General features: G+C 31.9%; 1 protein-coding gene across 2 annotated transcripts in view; it reads left to right on the forward strand.

Moving 5' to 3' along the window:
• Tao (Serine/threonine-protein kinase Tao) overlaps positions 1–21154 on the forward strand; it is a 75672-nt gene that overhangs the window by 9255 nt on the left and 45263 nt on the right. Inside the window, exons 2-6 of one of the 2 annotated variants that reach the window (XM_035362061.2) lie at positions 3010–3123; positions 14858–14972; positions 18950–19021; positions 19404–19505; positions 19601–19646. In XM_035362061.2, coding sequence (XP_035217952.1) covers positions 3107–3123; positions 14858–14972; positions 18950–19021; positions 19404–19505; positions 19601–19646 — 352 coding nt within the window. In that variant the 5' untranslated portion in view covers positions 3010–3106. Of the gene's footprint in view, positions 1–3009; positions 3124–14857; positions 14973–18949; positions 19022–19358; positions 19506–19600; positions 19647–21154 lie in introns of both variants that reach the window. The other variant, XM_035362060.2, reaches the window with a different exon arrangement.

Consider the following 21154-nt stretch of genomic DNA (forward strand, 5'->3'; position numbering starts at 1 on the left):
TTTTTTTATTTATTCTTTTCCCTTCATCTGGGAGATGCTCTATCTTTTACAGAAGGGTTTCATTGATAACATAAACTTTAGTACATAAAGTTCAAAGCATTCTTTCACAAAATCCTTTTTAATTTATACACGGCTTTAGTGTAGAATTGGCTGACCCTTTGATTTTGTCCTTCAGCTGCGAGTTGCTGTATCTTTTACAGAAGTGCTTCATTGATAATATACATGCTTATTCTTTAGTACATAAAGTTCAAAAGTATTCCACAAAATCCTTTTTAATTTAGACACGGCTCTAGTGTAAAATTGGGTGCCCCTTCGATTCTTGACAAAAATTCGTTCAGTTTTGGTGATGAAACCTTATTTCTGGTTACTATGATAGTTTTAATTTGTTTTAGCTTCCTGATTTTTTTAAGTGAAAATAGATTGATATGTACATGGACAAAGTAAAGGCAGTGCACAATGCCTAGGTTTGGACAATTCTTTGACTTCTTATTTTGGTTTTGTTTAGCGGCCATCCTGAAATTGTACCTTCCTGGTGCCGATCTTGGCGTCAAAAAAGAATCTAAAAAAAAAAAAAGAGTGGGCACCCAGTTGTAAACTTTAACATTATATACTTATGTATAAAATTATATTAATGAACTCAGATTTAGTTTAATCATTCAGCTTCTAATATGTATCTTCAACTTCTTAATGTTACGTTGCATCTTTTTCAGTTCATGTGACTGGCAATAAATGATATGCTTGTATTATTAGCAAATATAGATCAGATGAAAGAAATGCATTGCTTGTTTCATTATTACAGCAAAAAAAAAAAAAAAAAAAAAAAAAAAAACCTGTTTTTTAAACTAACCTAGGAGTTACCTGGTTTCTGGTGAGTTATATAAATTTTAATACAATGTCTCATTTCACACAGGAATGTAATGAGGAAATGTTGCCCTGTGCATGCTTTCACTGTAAAGTACATTCAGGCAGCAACTGGAAGGTCCATGGTTTAAATTCTGACGAGGGCATTATTGATTATTTTAAGTTTCTTGCTTCAAAAATCTTGCACAGTGCCACCTTGTATAAAATGTAGGCAGTAACTTATGGTCACCTGGATATAATTTGATGGGTCTTGTACCTCTTCTCAGTCGCCCATCATTGGGAAGGAGAATGTTAAGTAATCATTACATTTGCTTGTGTGTATGTTCTTTCATATTATGTGGCTAGCATATCCTTTCAGCATTTATAAGGTCTGTTACTCAAATCGCACTGAAGAGCATAGTTGATTTTTCATGTTTACTTCTTCAAAAATTATAATCGGCTCTTGAAAGATTTTCCTGCTTAAGGAGTCCTTTCCACTAATCTTTGTGGAAGCTTTTCCTTTACTTGTAAAATAAATGTTTTTTCTTCATTTTTTTAAAGAAATTATTTTTGAGTTTACTTATCTCTACACTTTGAACTGCAAATGGAAGTCACCAGTCTTATTACTGGAGTAGTATTACTTCCTTTGCTTTTATTAGTGTTCCTCGACAGACCATATATCAAAATAATTCATTGTTATCATCAAAATAAATAGCTAGGAAAACTAAGTATTGGTTTCATCTTCTCTTGGCTTTCGTTTATAATTTGTAGCATGGAAAAATGAGTTGTTTAGAACAGAAAGGAGAGGGAAAGGACTAACTTTCTTTTAAGTCAGTATTCTTCATTTCTGAGACATCCTTAAAAAATAAATAAATAAAAATTAAAAAATTAAAAAAAAGCAATATTTACTCAGTCTGTGTTTTTTTATTAATGAAAGGTTTGGAGAAAAGCATGTTAAAAAATCTATAAAAACCTGCATTTGATTTTGTGCTATTTGCATTATTTAAATAAAATTTAATAAACTAAAATCTGTTAACTCTTGTTGTTAGTACTTTAAATTTATCTAATTTAACTTTCATGCAGCAAACAAGATAACCACAGTGAAAATGTGTATACATATTTTTACTGTGATTTTCACAAATCGCATTTTCACATTACATACACACCATTCAAGCACATTTATCATGCTGAAATCAGGATACAATAAAACTCTAATCATAGGTTTTATGTTCCTTTTAAAATGTGTAAAAACTTCTCCTTTCCTTGACTTATTTGTGATGTACACATAATTCAGAAATTTGTTTTTATACTTTTTGAAAATATTTGAGTAATGTGGGAAACTAATGTGAAATTAAATGTTTAAAATTAAATTCACACACTTAATGAATAAATAATCCATGAAGGTTTGGTAAAAGAGTATGCTATGCTAATATAGTTTTAAACATCTGAATTTAATCTTTAGTGTTTAATTTGCATTTATATTTTGGATTATTTAAAAAGAGGGGAAAAAACCCCTTACCATAACTAATTACTCTTTCATTAATTTTGTTGGCATACCATAATAAATAGATCATGGAAAACCTAAAAAATATGGCTCCTAGAGATTCTGTAGTGAAAATATAGGCTAAAAATATCAGTACTGTTATTTAATTTTTAAGCTAACAAGAAAATAAGTATAAGAACGTAATTTTTTCTGAGTTAACAAGAATGTAGGCTGTGTATAATGTTTTTGTATTTGAGTTGAAAATTAGGAATTACATAGCATAGAATTTCTTGCATGATAGGTATTAAATGATCTTCCTGGGATCTATATTCTAGGACGTTTATTAAAAACTGTAAATGATTAGTATAATAATGATTTTCTTATTACTATGTTTGTGCTTATGTAGTCTGTAAATACTGCATTCATAGTAGAATTGTAATAAAATTGTGCTAAAGCATTTGTTAAAAAAAATTCTGTAGTTGAAGTTTATGTCTGAGGTAATAAAATCACTGGCTACTATTGTTTTTTGTGACATTGAATGTCAAATCATTATGCTGTGAAGTAATTTTCAGCATGCAAATTGCTTTAAAGGAATGCAGAAAAAGAATGCAATGAATGATTAATTATCTGATAGTGGATTCTTAATTCTGTTTACTATTTTTAATAGCTTCTTCTTTCTTTTTCAGAAATGTAGCACACAAGGTAGCATTCATAATAAAGTTTTTGTGAAAGCTTCTCATCAAAGCCCTTTGCACAAGCTTCCTAGAATATCATTTGTCTATCATGCCATCTTTACCTAGGTAAGATGTTTTCAGTTCAAATGCTAAAACTGATAAAATGTTTATTTTCTTTATCATTCACAAAATATGTTACAATCAGCATCAAACTTTTCCGAATTGATGGTAGAACTAGTTGGCTTTTAAGCCACACCAGTGTATATGAATTTGATTCTTGCATGTTGCTTGATAATATTATGTTGCATTTGCCCTTTGTTGCTAGTTGCATGCTGATATATCACATTATACATCTTGGAAAATAATTCTTGGTGGTTAGATAGAGAAGTGTCTGATTATGTTCATCTGTACCAAATTAGCAAGTATCTGGTGTTCTAAGAGAGACTTTGAAACTAATATTTGCATATTGCTCTGAAGGAATACAGGATAATAATGCAGTTAACTAGAGTAATTGTATATGACATAGTGTGGAAATAATTAAAGGGAAAATAGAATTTCTCTCCCTATATTTCTAGGGGTAAATTAAAGATAAACATAATATATGAAAAGTTAGAAATAAGTTTGGTCTAAACCAGAGTTTCTTAAACTGTGGGTCATCACCCCCATGTGGGTCACGGGACCTGCAGCAGGAGTAACCAAAAATTTTAGCAGTTTTAATATTACTTTAATTTATTATAATATAATTGTATAATTACCTAATATTTTTCACAGTGTATCTGAAAATAAATAAAGATAAAACAGTACAAACAAAGAAAAAACAAAAACATTTAGACTAATTCGTTTTATAATATAAACATTCATTTTGCTTGCTTTGCACATAATGCTGTCATTTCATCTGTTACATACTTAAAATTTTCACATTGTTCTGTGTCTTAAAATTAGAAATTAAAGTTAATGACCTAAGACTGCATTAGTTATGGAGTCCCACAAAATTTTCATAAATATTATGGGGGTCCTGAGGTTGCGAAAAAATCTCGGTGATAAAAAGGGGCCACGGACTGAAAAAAGCTTGAGAAATCCTGGTCTTAACCTATAAAACTTGCACTGAGCTGACATCACCATCTTTTCAAACAATAGACTAGAAAATATTCTGCTTTGCTTTTCTAGTTAGAAACTTTCTTAAAGCCCATATATGCATGTACCTCACAAAAATTAGGTATGTGCACATTAGCTTTTATTTCCTGTTTTACTTATTCAGTGCACAGATATTGAAGCAAAACAGCATACACATAATATTATAAATATACATGAATATAAAATAGAGAGCTTTACATATATTGTTTGTGTTATAAAAATCGTATAACACTCCCGTCTATATTTTTTCATTCAAAAGTAGATATATCATTACTAAATCTGGCTAGTACACAGACAAATAGTCTAATGTATCCATAATATACAAATGTAATAAATACTATTCTTCATGGAATATCTTTGGCAGCAATATCAGGCTGTAAATTAATTACTAATATGCATTTTATTATAAAAACATTACCAGGATGTATACTATTTGCATAAAAAACATAGTATGAAAATAATTTATTGCACATTATCAGAGTTCCATTTTCAATGAAAATTGCATTACATGTAAATGTTGGAATGAACGACTAGTTTCAAGATTTCACTTGATACTGAACTGCATAGAATTAAATTGCATTTCTATGTATCAGGTTTATAAAGTACAACTGATAATTTAAAGTGGAGAAAATGCACACATAAATCCAGTACATGTGAAGGAGGAAGAAATTCATAAATTACAAAATTTAATGTTTGAATAAAGTAAAATTATATATATGTATATTGTCTTTTCCGGATGTAGCACCGGTTACATACTGAGATTTTTTTATTTTCTTCCTGTAGTGATACATTTAGATTTGTTGTGTATAAATCTGTTTCATTGTAGCAGAACAAATGTGAAACAGAGCATTGGAAATTGAAGCTTACAATTATATAATTTACTAATGCTCAAAAATTGAAAATAGATTGATTAATCAGAATATATCTATGCAAAATGTATAAATAAATACATACATTTCTAAAATGACCACTTTTGAAAATAACGAGTATTCTTGAGAACATAAATAAACATCTGTAAAATCTAAGATGGCCTAAGACTAAAACTATCTGGAACCTTGAATTGTCGTCTCAGAGAGGATTGCCTCTGTATATGGAACAGAATGAGATGCCTTGATGCATTTAGCACCCTGCCTTTTTCCTCGTCCTTCATTAAAGACCAAAATAACAAAATTGTGATAACATTTCTAAAAAGATGCTTTGCTGTATTCTCATAAAATCTTGATCATTCGGCACTACTATGATGTAGTGTTTAATGATTTCATATTCAAAACTAGGCAAAATTTTATAACGTTACTTTTAAAGTTTTCTGTACTGTGATGAGATAATTCTTTTAGAATTCATAAACACTAAATTAAAAATATGTTTTATAATATGTTTAATAATAAAGACATGTATTTTAATAATAAGTTTTTTTTTTTTTTTTTAAATTTTCCATCTGTACATATATCACATTTGTTGGAATAACATTTGACTTCACAGTTATGATACGAAATTTCATTGCTCTAGATTGGATGGTTATAAATGTAATTATTATCTTGCTGGTAACCAGGGCCATTAGTAGGCCCTTTTGCTACTCACTACAATATCTGTGGCTCCTACTTCTGCCACGCTCCACCAGTGGCCGAGTGAATAAGACTACAGAAAATTAAGTATTGGAAGTTTGCACTGCTTTGGCTTTGATCCCGGGCAAACGAGCTGGCTGCATAGTTAGTTTCCCCCATGTGTAACATGAATATAAGCCACTTTCCTTCAGAAACTAGGCCCACTATCAGCTGAATGGTTAAATCGCTGAACACTGGTAGTTCCGACGTGGGTTCATATCCTTGCGAACAGGCTGGAAGCATGGGTGTTTTTGTGGTTTTCCCCATATATATGAGCCAGTTTTCCTTGAGCCAGTTTTCCTTAGAAGGTCCTCCACAAAGGCATCCCTTCCCTTAGGCAAATATTTCTAGTGTGCTTTGCCATAATAAACTAAATTAAACCTTCAGAAACTTCCTCCATGAAAGCAGGTAGCACTTATGGCTTTGCCATTTTCAGATAATCTAACCTAAATCTTACACTCAGTTCCTCCCTAAATTCTAGCAGCCGAGCGATGAAGTCGCTGAACACTGAAAGTTCGACTTGGGTTCCAAGCCCCAGTAAACGAGTTGGCTTCATGAGCGATTTCCTTGGTTTTCCAAATTCACCTGCTTTGGTGTAATCAAACATACCAAACTTTCCTAAATTCTAAAAAAATTGGCATTGGGTGAGGCTGCAATGGCTCTAGCACCGTATTCCAGATGATAAATGATAGTTACTAATCAACAAATAAATGTGTGGTGGATACATTTGAATAATCTAAGTAAAAAAAGCTTTTCAAATTTCTTCTACAACCAAACAAACATGTGCGCAGATAATGCAAATAAAGAAAATATTATGGAACAAACAGAGTGCCAATCCCCATCAAGTTTATAATCCATAACATTTTTAATTAGTGGTCGCCATCATTGGGAGTTATAAATATGCTATATTGACAGGAAGGAGAAAATTTCACTTCCTGAGTTAGCCAATTCAGACCTAGTTTTATTTTATTTGTCTTCTGGAATTTAGGATACCAAGTTATGTGACTAACAAAAACCTAGTATCTGTATGAAATTTGAGAAAATCAAAGTTTTGAAGATGGTATATATGCTTATGTGACATATATATTCAGAGATAAAATATACATAAATTGATTGCTGTTATGATCAGTAAATATAATTAAGAGCAATTTACTTATGCGTTTCTCATCTTTACATTCAGATGTATCTTTCATCACAACTAGAGAAAATTTATTACTTTTGATTTTAACTATTTTTCATGTTTTATATGTAGGAGGATATATATTTGTAGAAAGAGATACGTAAATATCAAGTTTGAAAAAATTCAAAATGAATTGTGAGGTAAAGACCACAGAGAGACTGCTTCTGATTGCTTTTCAAATTTTTACCACATTTTACTAATTATATAATCAGATAACATTTCAAGTTAATGGCTTACTGATTGGTAATGAATACTGTATCATGAATTAGGTACAGTGTTAAACTTTGCTGCCATAGGCAATAAATTCTGTTGCCTTCATCCTAAATTCTAAAAAATTTATTCCTTGATGCTTCACTAAATTCTAAAATTTTGCTGTACCCATATTCTGTTGTACCAGCACTGATTTCAAATTTCTCCGATATTTGCTATGTTATCTGAAAATCTGCAATTTCTTGTTGACAGACAGGCAAAAGTAGCTACAGAACAGGTTCCACTGCTCTTGGACGAAGCCTTCTGCTTCACTTCCTGCTGCACGTGCATTTGAAACTTAGCTTTTGAAAGTGAAAAGCAGGGTGACTGATTTTCCCACGACTATGATATGGATTAGGTGGCATTTTTTGGTGTGCTGCAAAAGGTTTTGAAGTACATCTTTTCTGGTTACCCACAAAATGTTTGGGTAACATTCATCTTGAGAATTCATCACCCGCTCATCACCCTTTAGTAATTGGCAGAGATGCTTTTAGGAAGAAGTGAATGATTTAGGAAACACAATGGTTGATATCAATCAACTGTGGATCCGTTAGTTTCAATTGTTCAGTTCAAATGAACCCTTCAAATGCTAAAAAATATCCTTTTGCATAATTGAAAGGATTTCATCTGAGAATACATTTTTTCTGCGTAAAAATGAGTTTTGTAGTATTTTTTTAATATTAAATTTTTTAATATTTTATTTTTGAAAATTTTAATAAATGTTTTAATATTAAATAGTTCCAATTTTAATGACTTGTAGGAAAAAACACGGGCTTTCCGGGAATTTTTTAGTTAACACATTCGCTGCCGATAATGCACTGACGTGCGATTGGCATTATTGCTGAAGAGCCAGTTATGCTTTGGCACGTAGTGTGCTGGTCTGTTTCAGGTGTCAGTCACATACTGGCATGGGAAAAGCTGCATCTAATTATTTATTTTCAATCATTTCATTATTTATTTCAAGTTCAGTCAGCATTACATTTTGAGTTTATATATGCTGGTATTGACGTGAAGTTTGAAGCTAGTTGTAAATCTATGTGGTTCGGAATGAAAACAAAGTTTCATTTCATGCAACGATCATCATACATGAATAACATTCTGAAATATATATTTTGCAGTAATATCATTGCAACTATCATATAATAAATTCATTTGTAATAATGTATATATTTGTTTTTGATGTAGTTTTGTACAAAAATAATACATATTGTTTTATTTATTTTGATTCATTTTTAAGTACCACATGCCAACACGCAATGTGGTACTGCAGAAATAATTTTACTTCTAGTGCAAATCACGTGCTAGTGCATAGTTATAAAAATCTATGCTGGCTTAGCAATCAATGTACTACACATAATAATTTTTTATTACCTCTTTTAAATCATATTTCTTGTAATAAAGAAAGTTTCCTGCATATGTATAAATAAATACATAAATTTTGGTTAAAAATATATTTATGAGTGCCCTATGGCAAAAATTGACGATTTTTGGCAGTACATTGACAACGAGTTTGTGCAGTTCTTTGACTTGCTATTTTGGCTTTGTGCAGTGGCGATTTTGAACCAAAAATCGCTGATACACAAAATCAAAGTAAGAAGTTAAAGAATTGCACAAATCGGTATCCATGTACACATCAGCCTTTTTTCACTTAAAAAAAATATCAGAGAATTGCACAAACTTGGCATTGTATATACCCTTGACTTTGTCCGTGTACTTATAGATAGATCTATTTTCACTTAACCTTTTAACTGTCAAGTTATTTTGATGATTTGGGTGCTCAAATTGTCAATTTTTTTTAATTCCAAAAATGAAATGTTTGCCTTGCAATCAGAAAATCAAAAAAATGCCGCACACTTTGAACTTTAACCTCTATGCTTTGAAACCTTCAGTAAAATACTGCCATCTGTTGAATTGAAGCCGAGACTTCTCACGATATATATTCAGGTATAACAATACGATGCACTCAGAAAAAAACTAGCCTGAGTAATATTCGGGCGTGACATTTTGGAATACCAATGCTGTTCCCAAGATTATTTCGGGCATGACAGTTAAAAGGTTAAAAAGTCAAAGGAACAGTCAGTTCTACACTAGGAACCAAACAAAAAACATATGATCTCAAGCAACTACATTTTAAATCAAACAATGAAATAACATAAAAAAGGAAATTCATCTTAGCACTTTCACAAAGGAAAAATTCACTTACCTTATTTAGAAATTTCCGTGTCTTCAGTCAAACAAAATTCCTTAACAGCATCCAAAAACTTCTCAAAATTATCTGAACTAGAATCTGTATACTGGCGTAGCCACATAAATTTACAAAAATAGGAGTAAAAAATATCCTCCGTAGTGCCGGTATCTTCCGACATTCGATAATATGAATTTTCTTCTTACAGACAGGACACTTATACTTGCTACTAAGTAAACCTTCATTTATACACCAGTCAATTAATGCTTTTTTCCCTTTCATTCCAAATCATACAGAAATTCAAATTAATCTTACCACATTCAGGCAATTTACCATGTAAACCACAAAATGGCCAACATCCAATACACAAACCCACTTACAAATCTTTTTCCATCATTCAAATTCACTGCAATCACGCAACCAGTTACATCATAATAGGGTTTCCATTACATTCAACTAATCAGGTTACTATAAATGAAACAACAACTTGGTGATAAATGAAACAACTTAGTGATAATCCAAGGGGGCAGCCTTAAATATACTCTAACAAAATTTTGTAACATTTCATCCCTAGTTTTTCATTATTTAAAAAAAATCAGAAATTTCTGAAACATGCCAAGAAAGTTACACTGTAGATTTGTCACAAATCTATGGTCAAGTTCCTCTTCCTTAGTAACATTTTACCCAGAGAAGTGTCAATGAGGGCCAAACCATGCGCAAAATTTACACCTGAAAAAAAGTATCATAGTTTTTGCAATAAAGTAAATCACATCTAAAAAAAGGGGGGGCAAGAAGCACAATCACAAATTTTTAACAGAAAATGCGTTTTCAAACAGCTAAAATTGTTTCACAAATTTTCCTGTGGGTATAATACAAATAACAAATGTAACAACAAAATATATTATACCAACAGAGCCTGACTGACTAGAAAGGATGGTGAGAATAATGGAGGAATTGTCTGGGATCAGCTCAGAAAGTACTTTATCGTATAATCTACATCCGGAGGATCATACATTGCACTGTAAAAAGTGTTTCCATATTTTGACAAGATCATTGAAATATTAACTATCTCGTATCCAAGGAGGAAAGTAGGCTAGATTAAAGTGGTCACTTAACATAAATGGCCACTCTACCTCCTTTATGTCTGATTCTATTGCATCTTTAGTTTTTATAGTTCATTATTTTAATACTGTTGCATGAGATTTGCAAAAGTCTGTGTTATTAATGTGATGTCAGTATCATAATCAAGCATAAGTTGATGAAATTCATCCACTTTGACAGGCAGTAAGCATTCCATACCATCATTCTGATTTTATGTACTTTTTTGAGAAGCTTACTCATGATTGGCTTTTGGTGATATTTCTGTTTTAGGTACATTAACTCCTTGCATCTTCATGATATGGGTTGCAAGTTCAGAAATTCCTGAGTTTTTTTATAAATGAAACTACTGTTTGCAAGTCTTGTAGGATTTCCTTTGCTTCCGTAAGTTCATTGATTGGTGATTGTAGTTTACTCAACGATGCAAGGGCTGCAGCATAAAATATGTCCACTGCAAAATGTTCTTGATAAGGCTTCACATGGTCTTTAATTTTTTTTTCTCCTTCGATAGGGACTTCTCACACCCATGGAAGTTCGATGTGCGAGCAGCTGATGCAAGTACGATCCACTTCTTTAGACTTTAGACTACTATATCATTCTGATATGAGAAATGTCCTGCTTCCCATTTTAGACAGTGCACTTGAGAGTGATTAAAGGCCTTGACATATAAACAGCGATTAGGGCCCTTGTGTCTGTAATATTCCTCCATGGAGATTTTAAGGTTTTGCGAGAACCGTTGTTTCATTAGATGGTCTTGGTTCTCCTTCTTGTCCAGCATCATGAGAAAGAGGGAAGGGGAATTTTCTCACTGTTGCCCCTTCTAATCAGCTGCATTATAGTGTTTATGGGATATTCAGTATCAAAGAGATCTTGCATTATTTGTTCTGTGTCCTTTGTGGTGGAAATGCTTCTTATAATCACCTTGACCTTTCTTCTGAGAGCGGGAAGCAGTTGAATTTGCACTTATTTTTTAACGTGGTTATAAGAGTTTTGTAAACGCATGAATCATCCACTTTCAGGATATAATGTTTCTCAGTAATTATCTTTTCACACCTCTCATTTTTGAATATTTTCTTCTTGAAGATCATTGTATGGATGTTCTTCCAGCTGAATCTGGTGTCTTTAATTGTAACAAGAGGAATACAAGCCACTTGTTTGGGGTTGTGGAATCCATCTTGATTTTCTTGGGTAGCATTCTTATCGCTGTTTAGCTTTTCTTGCAGCATCACAAACTTTCATTGTCAGGTTAACAGACTCTTTCCTTAGTCTTTTTGGTTAGTGACCAATACTTTTATCTTCTCTCTTCTCACTGTTGGAATCTGAACTTTCATCGAGTGCCTTATAGCAGCTGTTCATCGTTTGAATTATCTGGGCTGTGGGAGTCATCAGATTTTAGCAGTTTCGTCATCCACAGGTTGCTGTTCAGTGTTACCTGGTTGCTTTGAAGAGCTTGCAGAGTGCAAGCTCATCTGTGGATGCTCATTCTTGCTTCTGCAGGAAATCGTAACGAGCAAGCATTTTAAAGTATTTAAAGAAATCAAAGTCACGTTCTTCAGCAGCCACAAGAGAATCATTGCTTTTGTATATAACTTTCAATTTCATGACCTTTGGAGCAATAAAGTAAAATTGCTCTATAATGCAGACATCAGTAGAAAATTTAATAAAACAGTAAGGGCCGCTAGGCCTTTTTATGGTGCTCCGAACCGAATTTCAAGCACCAACCTCCTATAAGCGCCTTACAATAACGCGAAAAGAAAATTAATCATTGATCAGGAAAAACACAGAGTGAGGGGAACAGCTTTTAAGGTGGAGTGCTTTTAAGGAGGTAGACGTTAGTGCCATGCCCATTAGTCGCATTATGCATTGCATACACTTGACATACAAGTTCAATCTCTGGATGCTACATGAGCTGACTCAAGCAGATAAGCATTTAAGTCTGCACTAATCTGCTCGAATATCAACACAAGGACAAAAGTCTGGACTGGATCATTGCTTGTAATGAAAAGTGTATTTACTTCAACAACATTTGGTGTATTTACTTCAACAACATCTTGTATCTGGGGGGATTTTCATGGTAATATCCACAAAGAGTGTCTGGAAAAAAGTAAAACCCTCGACAGCAGTCCATGTTGACGCTTCCGTCAAGGAATAACATCGAACTGAGTTTGAAAAACTACCAAAACATTGGCAGAAAACCATAGATTTGGGTGGTGATTACCAGCCACACTAAAGATACTACTTTCATGTTTTTTTTCTAACTTTATTGAGAATGTTTTTTTGGAAGAAAACCTTTGTTACGACCAGATATTGACCCCAAAAGATAGCTTGTTTTTCCACCTATTACTTAAGAGTCAATAACTGAAATGGTCAGAGCTGAGGGGAAAAGAACCATAATTAATTTACTGTTGTTAAGTAGTTGTAGGAGTTTCAGTATCGTGCATCAGCCAATGTCTGGTTTAGAACTCCAACTTACCTCAAGAAAGCCTAATTTGTCTTAGTAATATTAACTATAACTTCTGGCGTGGAAAAGGTCAAATATTTCATTTCCAAAACTAAGAATGGAAGAAATAAACTGCAATAAAATAATTTTAAAATTTTATGAATAAATAATTAACAAATTTAAGACATTATGCTATATGTGGCTACAAACCCTCAGAAAGTGCAACAGATATTGCTGCATAACGTTCTGCCTATACCATCGAAGAAATTGGAATTAGAACGTATTTTTCAAAGATGGGTACTTACGTATTATCGCAACCAGTTGGCGCGATTTGTAAGTTTGAGTAAAAAAGTATGAATAGAAAGAAAATGTACATTTATTTAATACAGTTTTTTATATTATTTTGTTTTAAAATATAAAATAGCAATTAAACCCTTTCGGTTTCGAATTTGAATAAGTTGCAGAATTATTTTTTTGGGCGGAAATCTTTTGGCTGTTGCTTTTAGCACTGATTGAAAACCGTCTTCGCCATTAATAGCTTGAGCTTGGCGCCATATAAATTCGATAAGGTATGAGTCAAGATGATGAGGGGCTTTTCCTCTCTGTTTTTTGTTGCGCCATTTGGCTGAGCCCCACATGCGCTCTACATGTTGTGTGTGAACACCCGTGTTGGACAAAGTGTACAAAGTTATATTTGTGATTAACAGTTCCATGCAGAAATCCAGCATTTTCGAACTCACTTGTATTGTATCCTTTCCAGCAATCCGAATAAATGATGCTTCCTTCCTTGATATTTTCGCAAATTTTTTCCATGAGGGTAATGGCGTTTCTGTTAGGTACAGTAACCAAAAAAGTCTCTTTCTTTTCTCGGCAAATTCCGCCGAAAACCCATTGCTGTGGTAGTACACGCTTAGTGTTATTTTTTCTTTTTACAAAACTACGTATAACACGTAGGGTTGTCATAAGTAGGGTCACCAAATTTGGCGATTTATGTGAATTTTGGCCTGGTTGCGTTAATACGTAAGTACCCAAAGATGTATAGAGACTTTACAAGCACCTAGTATATTTATTAATGCATAATATGATTGCATTTATAAATGTGTTGAGTCATCAGGAATTAATTAATTTTTTGTAAGTCAGGAAATTGAAGAAATTCACAATGTCCTCACTGGAATTTGAACTACAGATCTCCCAAATATGCATTGAGCACATGCCCAGTTACATCACAAAGGCATTCAGAAAGGAGGAAGAAAATACCTTATTTACTTCCCCTTTTAAAGGGTGACTGGGGATTAGGGGAACCATTTGTCAAATCCTGGTTGTGATAAATGATTGTTCATCACCTTTTAATTTGGGCATCAATTTCTAGTTTTTGTAGAGTCATTAGGATATTTTTTAAGTAAAGAAACGGCGGAAACCTGTAGTGCCTTCGCCGGAATTTGAACTCTTGAAATGTCGGATATGCTATCGAGCATGCTTTCAGTTACAACACGAAGGCATGTAGAAAGGAGGAGAAAATACCTTTTAGGTATAAATAAGGAAGGCCTTGTATTGATTTTGCTGTAAGATATTATGTCTGTTGTTAACTTTCTTAGCCATTTTCATCTCATGGTTCCAGTTGCTATTGACTAATTAAGCTGTTTTTTCGAAGAGCATTGTATTACAGTTTAAGTCAACCTGTCTGAAGTGACAAATCCTGACCCCTTAATTATGATAAGTCCCCTTCCCTTATCTTACTTGACAAATTATTTTGACACTGAATAAATTTTTTTCAATTTAAACTCTTCGGTAGCTTAATATACACGTTTTAAGACTTCAAAAAAATTTTTTTTTTAAATTTTATATAAATTACTTTATGTCAGTTATTTTCAATAAATATAAACAGTTTTTACTTTTTATTAATCATAGAAGCTTAGCTGAAATATTTAGTATAAATTGTAATGTACTTATTTTGTGCTTATATTTTGTATTAGACCTGGTAGTCTGAAGGATCCTGAAATAGCTGAACTTTTTGATAAAGAAGACCCTGAAAAAATATTCATAGACCTTCGTGAAATTGGCCATGGAAGTTTTGGTGCTGTATATTATGTATGTTATTTTATAGTTCTCTTTTAACTTTTTTATGATCAACATTTTTGTGAGTACAAAGAATTACATACAGTAGACTCTCTATTAGCTGGATAATAAACTAAGTGGTGAAACAGCCCTAGAGGGCCATGCCCTGCAGTGCCCCGATATCTGCTGTCTTCACTGTGGGCCCCAGGATGCATGAGCATATCCTGTTCATTTGGTCATTTTATTGACCCACTTAAAAGAAGGACTGAGTCAACCTTGCCCAGCCCAGGGGTGGGAGGTCGAAACCCCGGACCTGTGATGTTGCTGAGCAACAGGCTAGCCACTGCACCACTGGGCGTTTTAACTCGGTAATTCTGAAGCAATATCCACGGTCAACTCGACCATAGTTGAAAGAATAGGGAAAGGGGAATAATCTAAATAGTATTAATTAACAGAAAAATAACTATTAATAGTTTAAATGCATTTTAAACAGTTTAATTTAGGAACGAAGTTCATTTGATTATATGAATTAATTGTTAATTTAGCGTTGAAATCAAGTTTAGTGTACTTAAATGTAGAATTATTTTTTTGTATCGCTCTTCAGTTTTGATTGGAGCAATAGATTAATGGCTTTCTATTAAGTTTATTTTTGTGATATAGGAAATTATTTTATGCGGCTTATTTAAAAATATTTATGTGTTCGAGCTTATGTACAATTCAATTACATACTGTTGTGGATAAAACAATTTTTAAATATTGTGATGTCATCTATCTGATGCATATCCTTCCCCATTTTGCATTTCCCGTAGAAATTTGTATTCTGATCATGTGTAATATTAACTTTTTATAATTCGACAATAAATGAACTTAACATTTTCTTACACAAAGCCCAGCCAATCTGCAATCCATTTAATATGCTTCTACAGTCATATTCAAGTAGTAGGAAATTGCCATCATTGTGATAAAACATATATATTCATACTCCCAGGTAACTGTATTTTAAATACTATTTTTCTCTAAATATGTGAAGAAACATGCTGCTATTAAAAAAAAAAAAAAAAAAAAAAAAAAAAAAAAAAAAAAAAAAAAAAATTGCTGTTTGGCCTCTAAGGATTATTAATTTTTTGTGTAATTGAATGGATCTAAAGATATAAAATTATGTGTAATTATTCCCTTTTTTATCTCCTTGTATGAAGTAAAGGAAGTATTGTAATCGCGAAAAATTTCAGGTATCGTATTTCAATGAAAATATCCATTTTGACTACTCTCAAATCCATTTGAACAATGTTTTTATGTGAGATCTATACATACAAGTGGAATAAAGGACTCGTTTTTGTTTTTTCCCCGAAATGGGCTCAGAAGAGATTTTTTCATGACATCTGTACATACATATGTATCTCGCATAACTCAAAAAGGAGTAGTCATCAAATATTGAAATTTTGAATATGGAACTGTTATAACATGTAGTTGTGCACCTCCCTTGTTTGTTGCAATCTGCCTCACTAAAATTATGTTGTTTACATTTGAGATTCGTAGTAGAATAGGGAATTAAGTTAATTGGTGCACCAACTTCAGTGTCTTTTTCTCTAGTGTGGCCAAAAGTTTTGTGCATCAAAAATTTTGATTTCTTGCCCTCTAGCTGAACTGTTTGTTTTTGTATACAAACTCTAATTTTAGTTAATTTTTTTTAAATGTATTTGGTGTTTTAGATTTTTCTACATTTTACAATTTTTAATGAATATTGAGTGTTTATGTAGTTTTGCCTTGCCGAAAAGTGAGAACTGAATTGTTTGAATAGAATCTAATGAAATTCAAGGAAATATGTTTAAAATGAAGTGCAGCAAAAAAATGTGTATAATTTAGTAGGCCACGTATGGAAGTCGTGCTGTCCACATCAGATATTTTTTCATGTTAAAGTTTTTTTTTTTCCCTTTATTTCAATTTGCTTGTGCAGTTAGTTTAAAAATTTGAATAATAATACAGTCAAAAGTCTTTAATCCGGACTCATCGGGACTTCGATGATTCCGGATTATCGGTTTTTCCGGATTATAGATCATCACCTTAAATCTGGTAAGATGGCATGCAGAAATTATAAAATTAAAAATATGAAATCGTAATTTATGAAATAAAGAGCAATTATGATCTAAAGGGTATCAAAATTTACAAAAAAAAAAAAAAAAAGCTTAATATTTATTTGTTTACTTTATTAAACATTTCTTTCAATGCACGCATGCGTAAAGCATACATTAGGCATAATCGAAATTAGAAAATTGCAACCAGAAAACTATTTGATGTGTATTCATGATATTTATAATGACGAGGAATTTGATTTAAATCATATCAAACAGGGTACATCGAGATGAAACACTACATTTAGTAAGGAATTATGAGCCGAATAAAATAAAAACATCTGCCCTGAAGATAAGGATAGTGCTGACAGATCAACTTCCAGTTCATTGCGTGCCGCGACGTTTCCCCCCCCCACCCCCGCAGAGCAGCGTGAAATTGATAAACAGATTTCGGAATGGTTAGAAAAACAAAGGATATGCCTTTATCCATTTTTTGCAGCAATTCCACTTTTTGTTTGATGGACATCGCAGATCCTTTTAGATCCTTTGAAGATCCTTTGGCAGCTTAAGAATCAGAAATTCTCTTTGACATAATCAAAAGTTCAAGCTTACTTTTATAAAATTGCTCTAACAGTCTGCAAAAAATAATAAGCCGGATCCAATTTGAAGATTAAGGAACAATGTAATCTGCAACATTAACTGAAATTATAGAATAATTAGATAATTTTAGCTTAGCTTATACCGTCTGTTATACATTAAAAGCGCATGTGTAAACACATGTGTGTTACACTTACGCAAACATGCATGTGTAAACACATTAATGCGTTTACACATGCGCAGAAAGTTTGTAGCTTTGAGGTCCGGATTATTGATCGTTCCAGATTAACAACTTTTGACTGTACATGTAAAAACAATTTTCTGTGAAACATTTTAAGCATTTAACATTATCGTAAATATAGTATGTAACAGATAAATGTTTTTTCTTCCCCCTTTTTGAAATAAACATTTCATGTATAGGCTAATTGAAAGGTTTTGAAACTGATTCTTTTATTTGAAATTGGATGATCCTGCTGGCCCTGCATTTTCTTCTTTAAATTTATATCCCTCATATTGAATTACATTTGATGCAGCATTTTATAAATAGTCCAGAAACTTAAACTGTTTTGTGATATCTTCTATATTACTGTAGGTATGGTATTTTTCACTTCTTCATCTGAAGAAATCTTCTACTCACTGAGTTGCCCTTTCAGTGCTGAAAACATCCAAAAACCATGTCATCAAATCTGAGTTATATGTAAAGTATTTTAGCATTTATAGATTGATTTCAGTGTTGCCAATGCTGTAGCAGCAACATGCAGCCGCACATTATCTTGGCCTAAACCATCTTTTTTTTTTTATCTGATTTGGTCTTTTCTTCCTGATAATTCCATGCAAATGGTTTTTAAAGTCTTTTCTAAAAATCACTGTTTACTCACTGCCAATCGGTATAAAATATTGATATCCATAATATCAATAAATAACCTGCCATAATGTGATTTGATGGTCACTTGCATATTACCACTTTGAAATGCTGGATTGTAGGTAAATATTTCATCACGTAATGCCTACATTCCAAGTATTTTCATGACCACCCTCTTCCTAAGTTTACAATTAAATTCAATCACATCTCTACTGTATAGTCAAAGACATGTCACACACATGTATTATGACAAGCATACTGGGTGCTTAATGGGATTAAATACTGAATGCCTGTCCAACTTCAGATTCAATTCAAATAAGCCAATGTCTAAACCAACTACAGAGTTGTTATGTTTAAAAACAAAAAAAAAAAAAAAAAAAAGAAGATAGAGAGAAATAGAGGCAGTTTCAAAATCTATCAGTTAGCTTTTGTACAATGTCATTTAATGATTATTACTTATATTCTTCTATATACCTTCTTAGGCTAGGAATAATGTTACAAAAGAAGTTGTTGCCATCAAAAAAATGTCCTTTACTGGAAAACAATCTGCAGAGGTAAGAATTAATGACTGATGTTATTTAATCTTAATAAATATTTGATGTTAAAATAAATCAGATCTGATTAAATGTATCTTTATACTTGAGTGTGTCTTGTCTTAATCCCTTTATAACCTGTTTGAGGACTTTTTTAAATATAGATTTCTTTCTCTATCATTTGCTATTCCACTGTTTCTACCTTTAAATGCAATGAATTTTTTTTTTTTCATTCATATGTATCATTTCAGCAGAAATATAATTGTATATGTTGTATGTATAATTTGTGTAGTTTAAACTTTTAATTTTTTTATTTAAAATAACAACATTGAGTTCAATTTCTTTCTTTCCCTTTTAGAACAAATTTTCTTATGTAGGATTTTTTCTGCCTGTTTCTTTGCAGAAATGGCAAGACATAATAAAAGAAGTAAAGTTTCTTCGCCAGTTGAAGCATAGGAATACAATAGATTATAAAGGATGTTATCTAAAAGAGCATACTGCATGGGTTAGTTCTAAAATTGTTTTATGAAACTTTCTGAGTTTTTCCTCTATTTTTCCCTTAAATTTGTTCTGATATTTTGTCATTATTTTTAATTTTAGCTAATAATGGAGTATTGTCTAGGATCTGCTTCAGATATAATTGAAGGTAATTCTCATTAATATTTGATTTTAGACTTAGCAATAATATAATACAAATATTACTGTTCTGAATTATTTATTGTAAACATTTTTGATGAAAATTTCAAGAAAGCCATTTTGTAATGGGTGCATCAGGATTTCTGATCCAAGATTTCCAACTTGCGGGTTTGATAGGTATTGAAAATTTGTAACACCATTTGATATTTATTTTTATAAAGCTAAATATTTGGCTGAAGAAATTGTTAATTAAAGTAATATATTATTTTAAAAAGATTGGATTTAATTATTTCTGGAAAATTTATAATTCAATTGCTGTTTGAAATTTAATTGGCACTTTAAAGTCATTAAAATAATGCCCTTTAGGAAGCTAAATGTGAACCTTTCTTGGTACAGAACATTAAATTATTTAATGTTTTCTTCAGTTCCACCCCTTAGATTCAATTTTAATTTTTTGTGGACCACCTTTTAAAATTTAACAAGCTTTTGTATATATGTAAATGTGCTACAGTTGCCCGTTGGCAACAAGCAAGTTCACAAATTCCATTTTAAAGTAAGTTTCAAGCAGTAGCACTATTATAATTTAATATTCTATCTATGCAGTTTATTATATTGAAGTATTTAACAAACTGAATGTTATGTGAGCAGTACTGTTTTAATGGATGCCATGCAATATTTATAAATTTACCATAATATGTTAAGGGAAAAAGTTTATTTCAGTTAGAATTATAGAAACTCATGTGCAGCTGGTATTGCTTTTCTTAAAAAGATTAGGTGATTTCTTATGCAAGACTTTTTTCAGAAGGTAGCAAATGGTAGAAATTGAATCCCCCCTAAATAACACTGGTATTTTCTTATTATCTGTGGTCACATTTTCTTAGCAACTTTTTTGTTAACAAGAAACATAATTGTCATTATTCATGTTTATTTTTTACTTCCTTGTACGAAGTAAAAACGAAGTATTGTAATCGCAAAAAATTTCAGGCCTTGTATTTCAATGAAAATATCTGTTTTGATCGCTATCAAATGCAATTTAACGATGCTTTTGTGTGACATCTGTACATAAGGACAGAATAAGGGACACTTCTTTCCCCCCAAAATTATAAAACTAATTTAAAATGAATTCTGAAGAGAACTTTTTGTGGCGTCTGTGTGTACGTACGTATTACGTATCTCGCATAACTCAAAAATGAGTAGTCTCAACCTTCTATTTTGGTTGCAAACGGCCGCACCAAAAGTATATTAACATATATATATATATATATATATATCCACTCTGTTACTCAGATCAGTGTACTTAGTTTCTTTATTCTTATGTGTTTGTAAATTGTGCATTTTTTGTTTTAAAAGTGATTAAATTATGTTGTTCTTATCTTCTGGTTAAAGTTTTTAATGACCTTTTGCAATGGCGGACGTGTTTGTTTACATTTGAAACCGCAGAATAGTGGATTTGTTTCCAATCTAGAGAAACTAAGCTTCGCAACAACAAAGGAAATGCCTTCATATATTACTGCAAAT

This window comes from Stegodyphus dumicola, chromosome 4 (assembly GCF_044657685.1).
Source record: "Stegodyphus dumicola isolate Sdum_Otavi_A_Nest chromosome 4, ASM4465768v1".
Lineage (NCBI taxonomy): Eukaryota > Metazoa > Arthropoda > Arachnida > Araneae > Eresidae > Stegodyphus > Stegodyphus dumicola.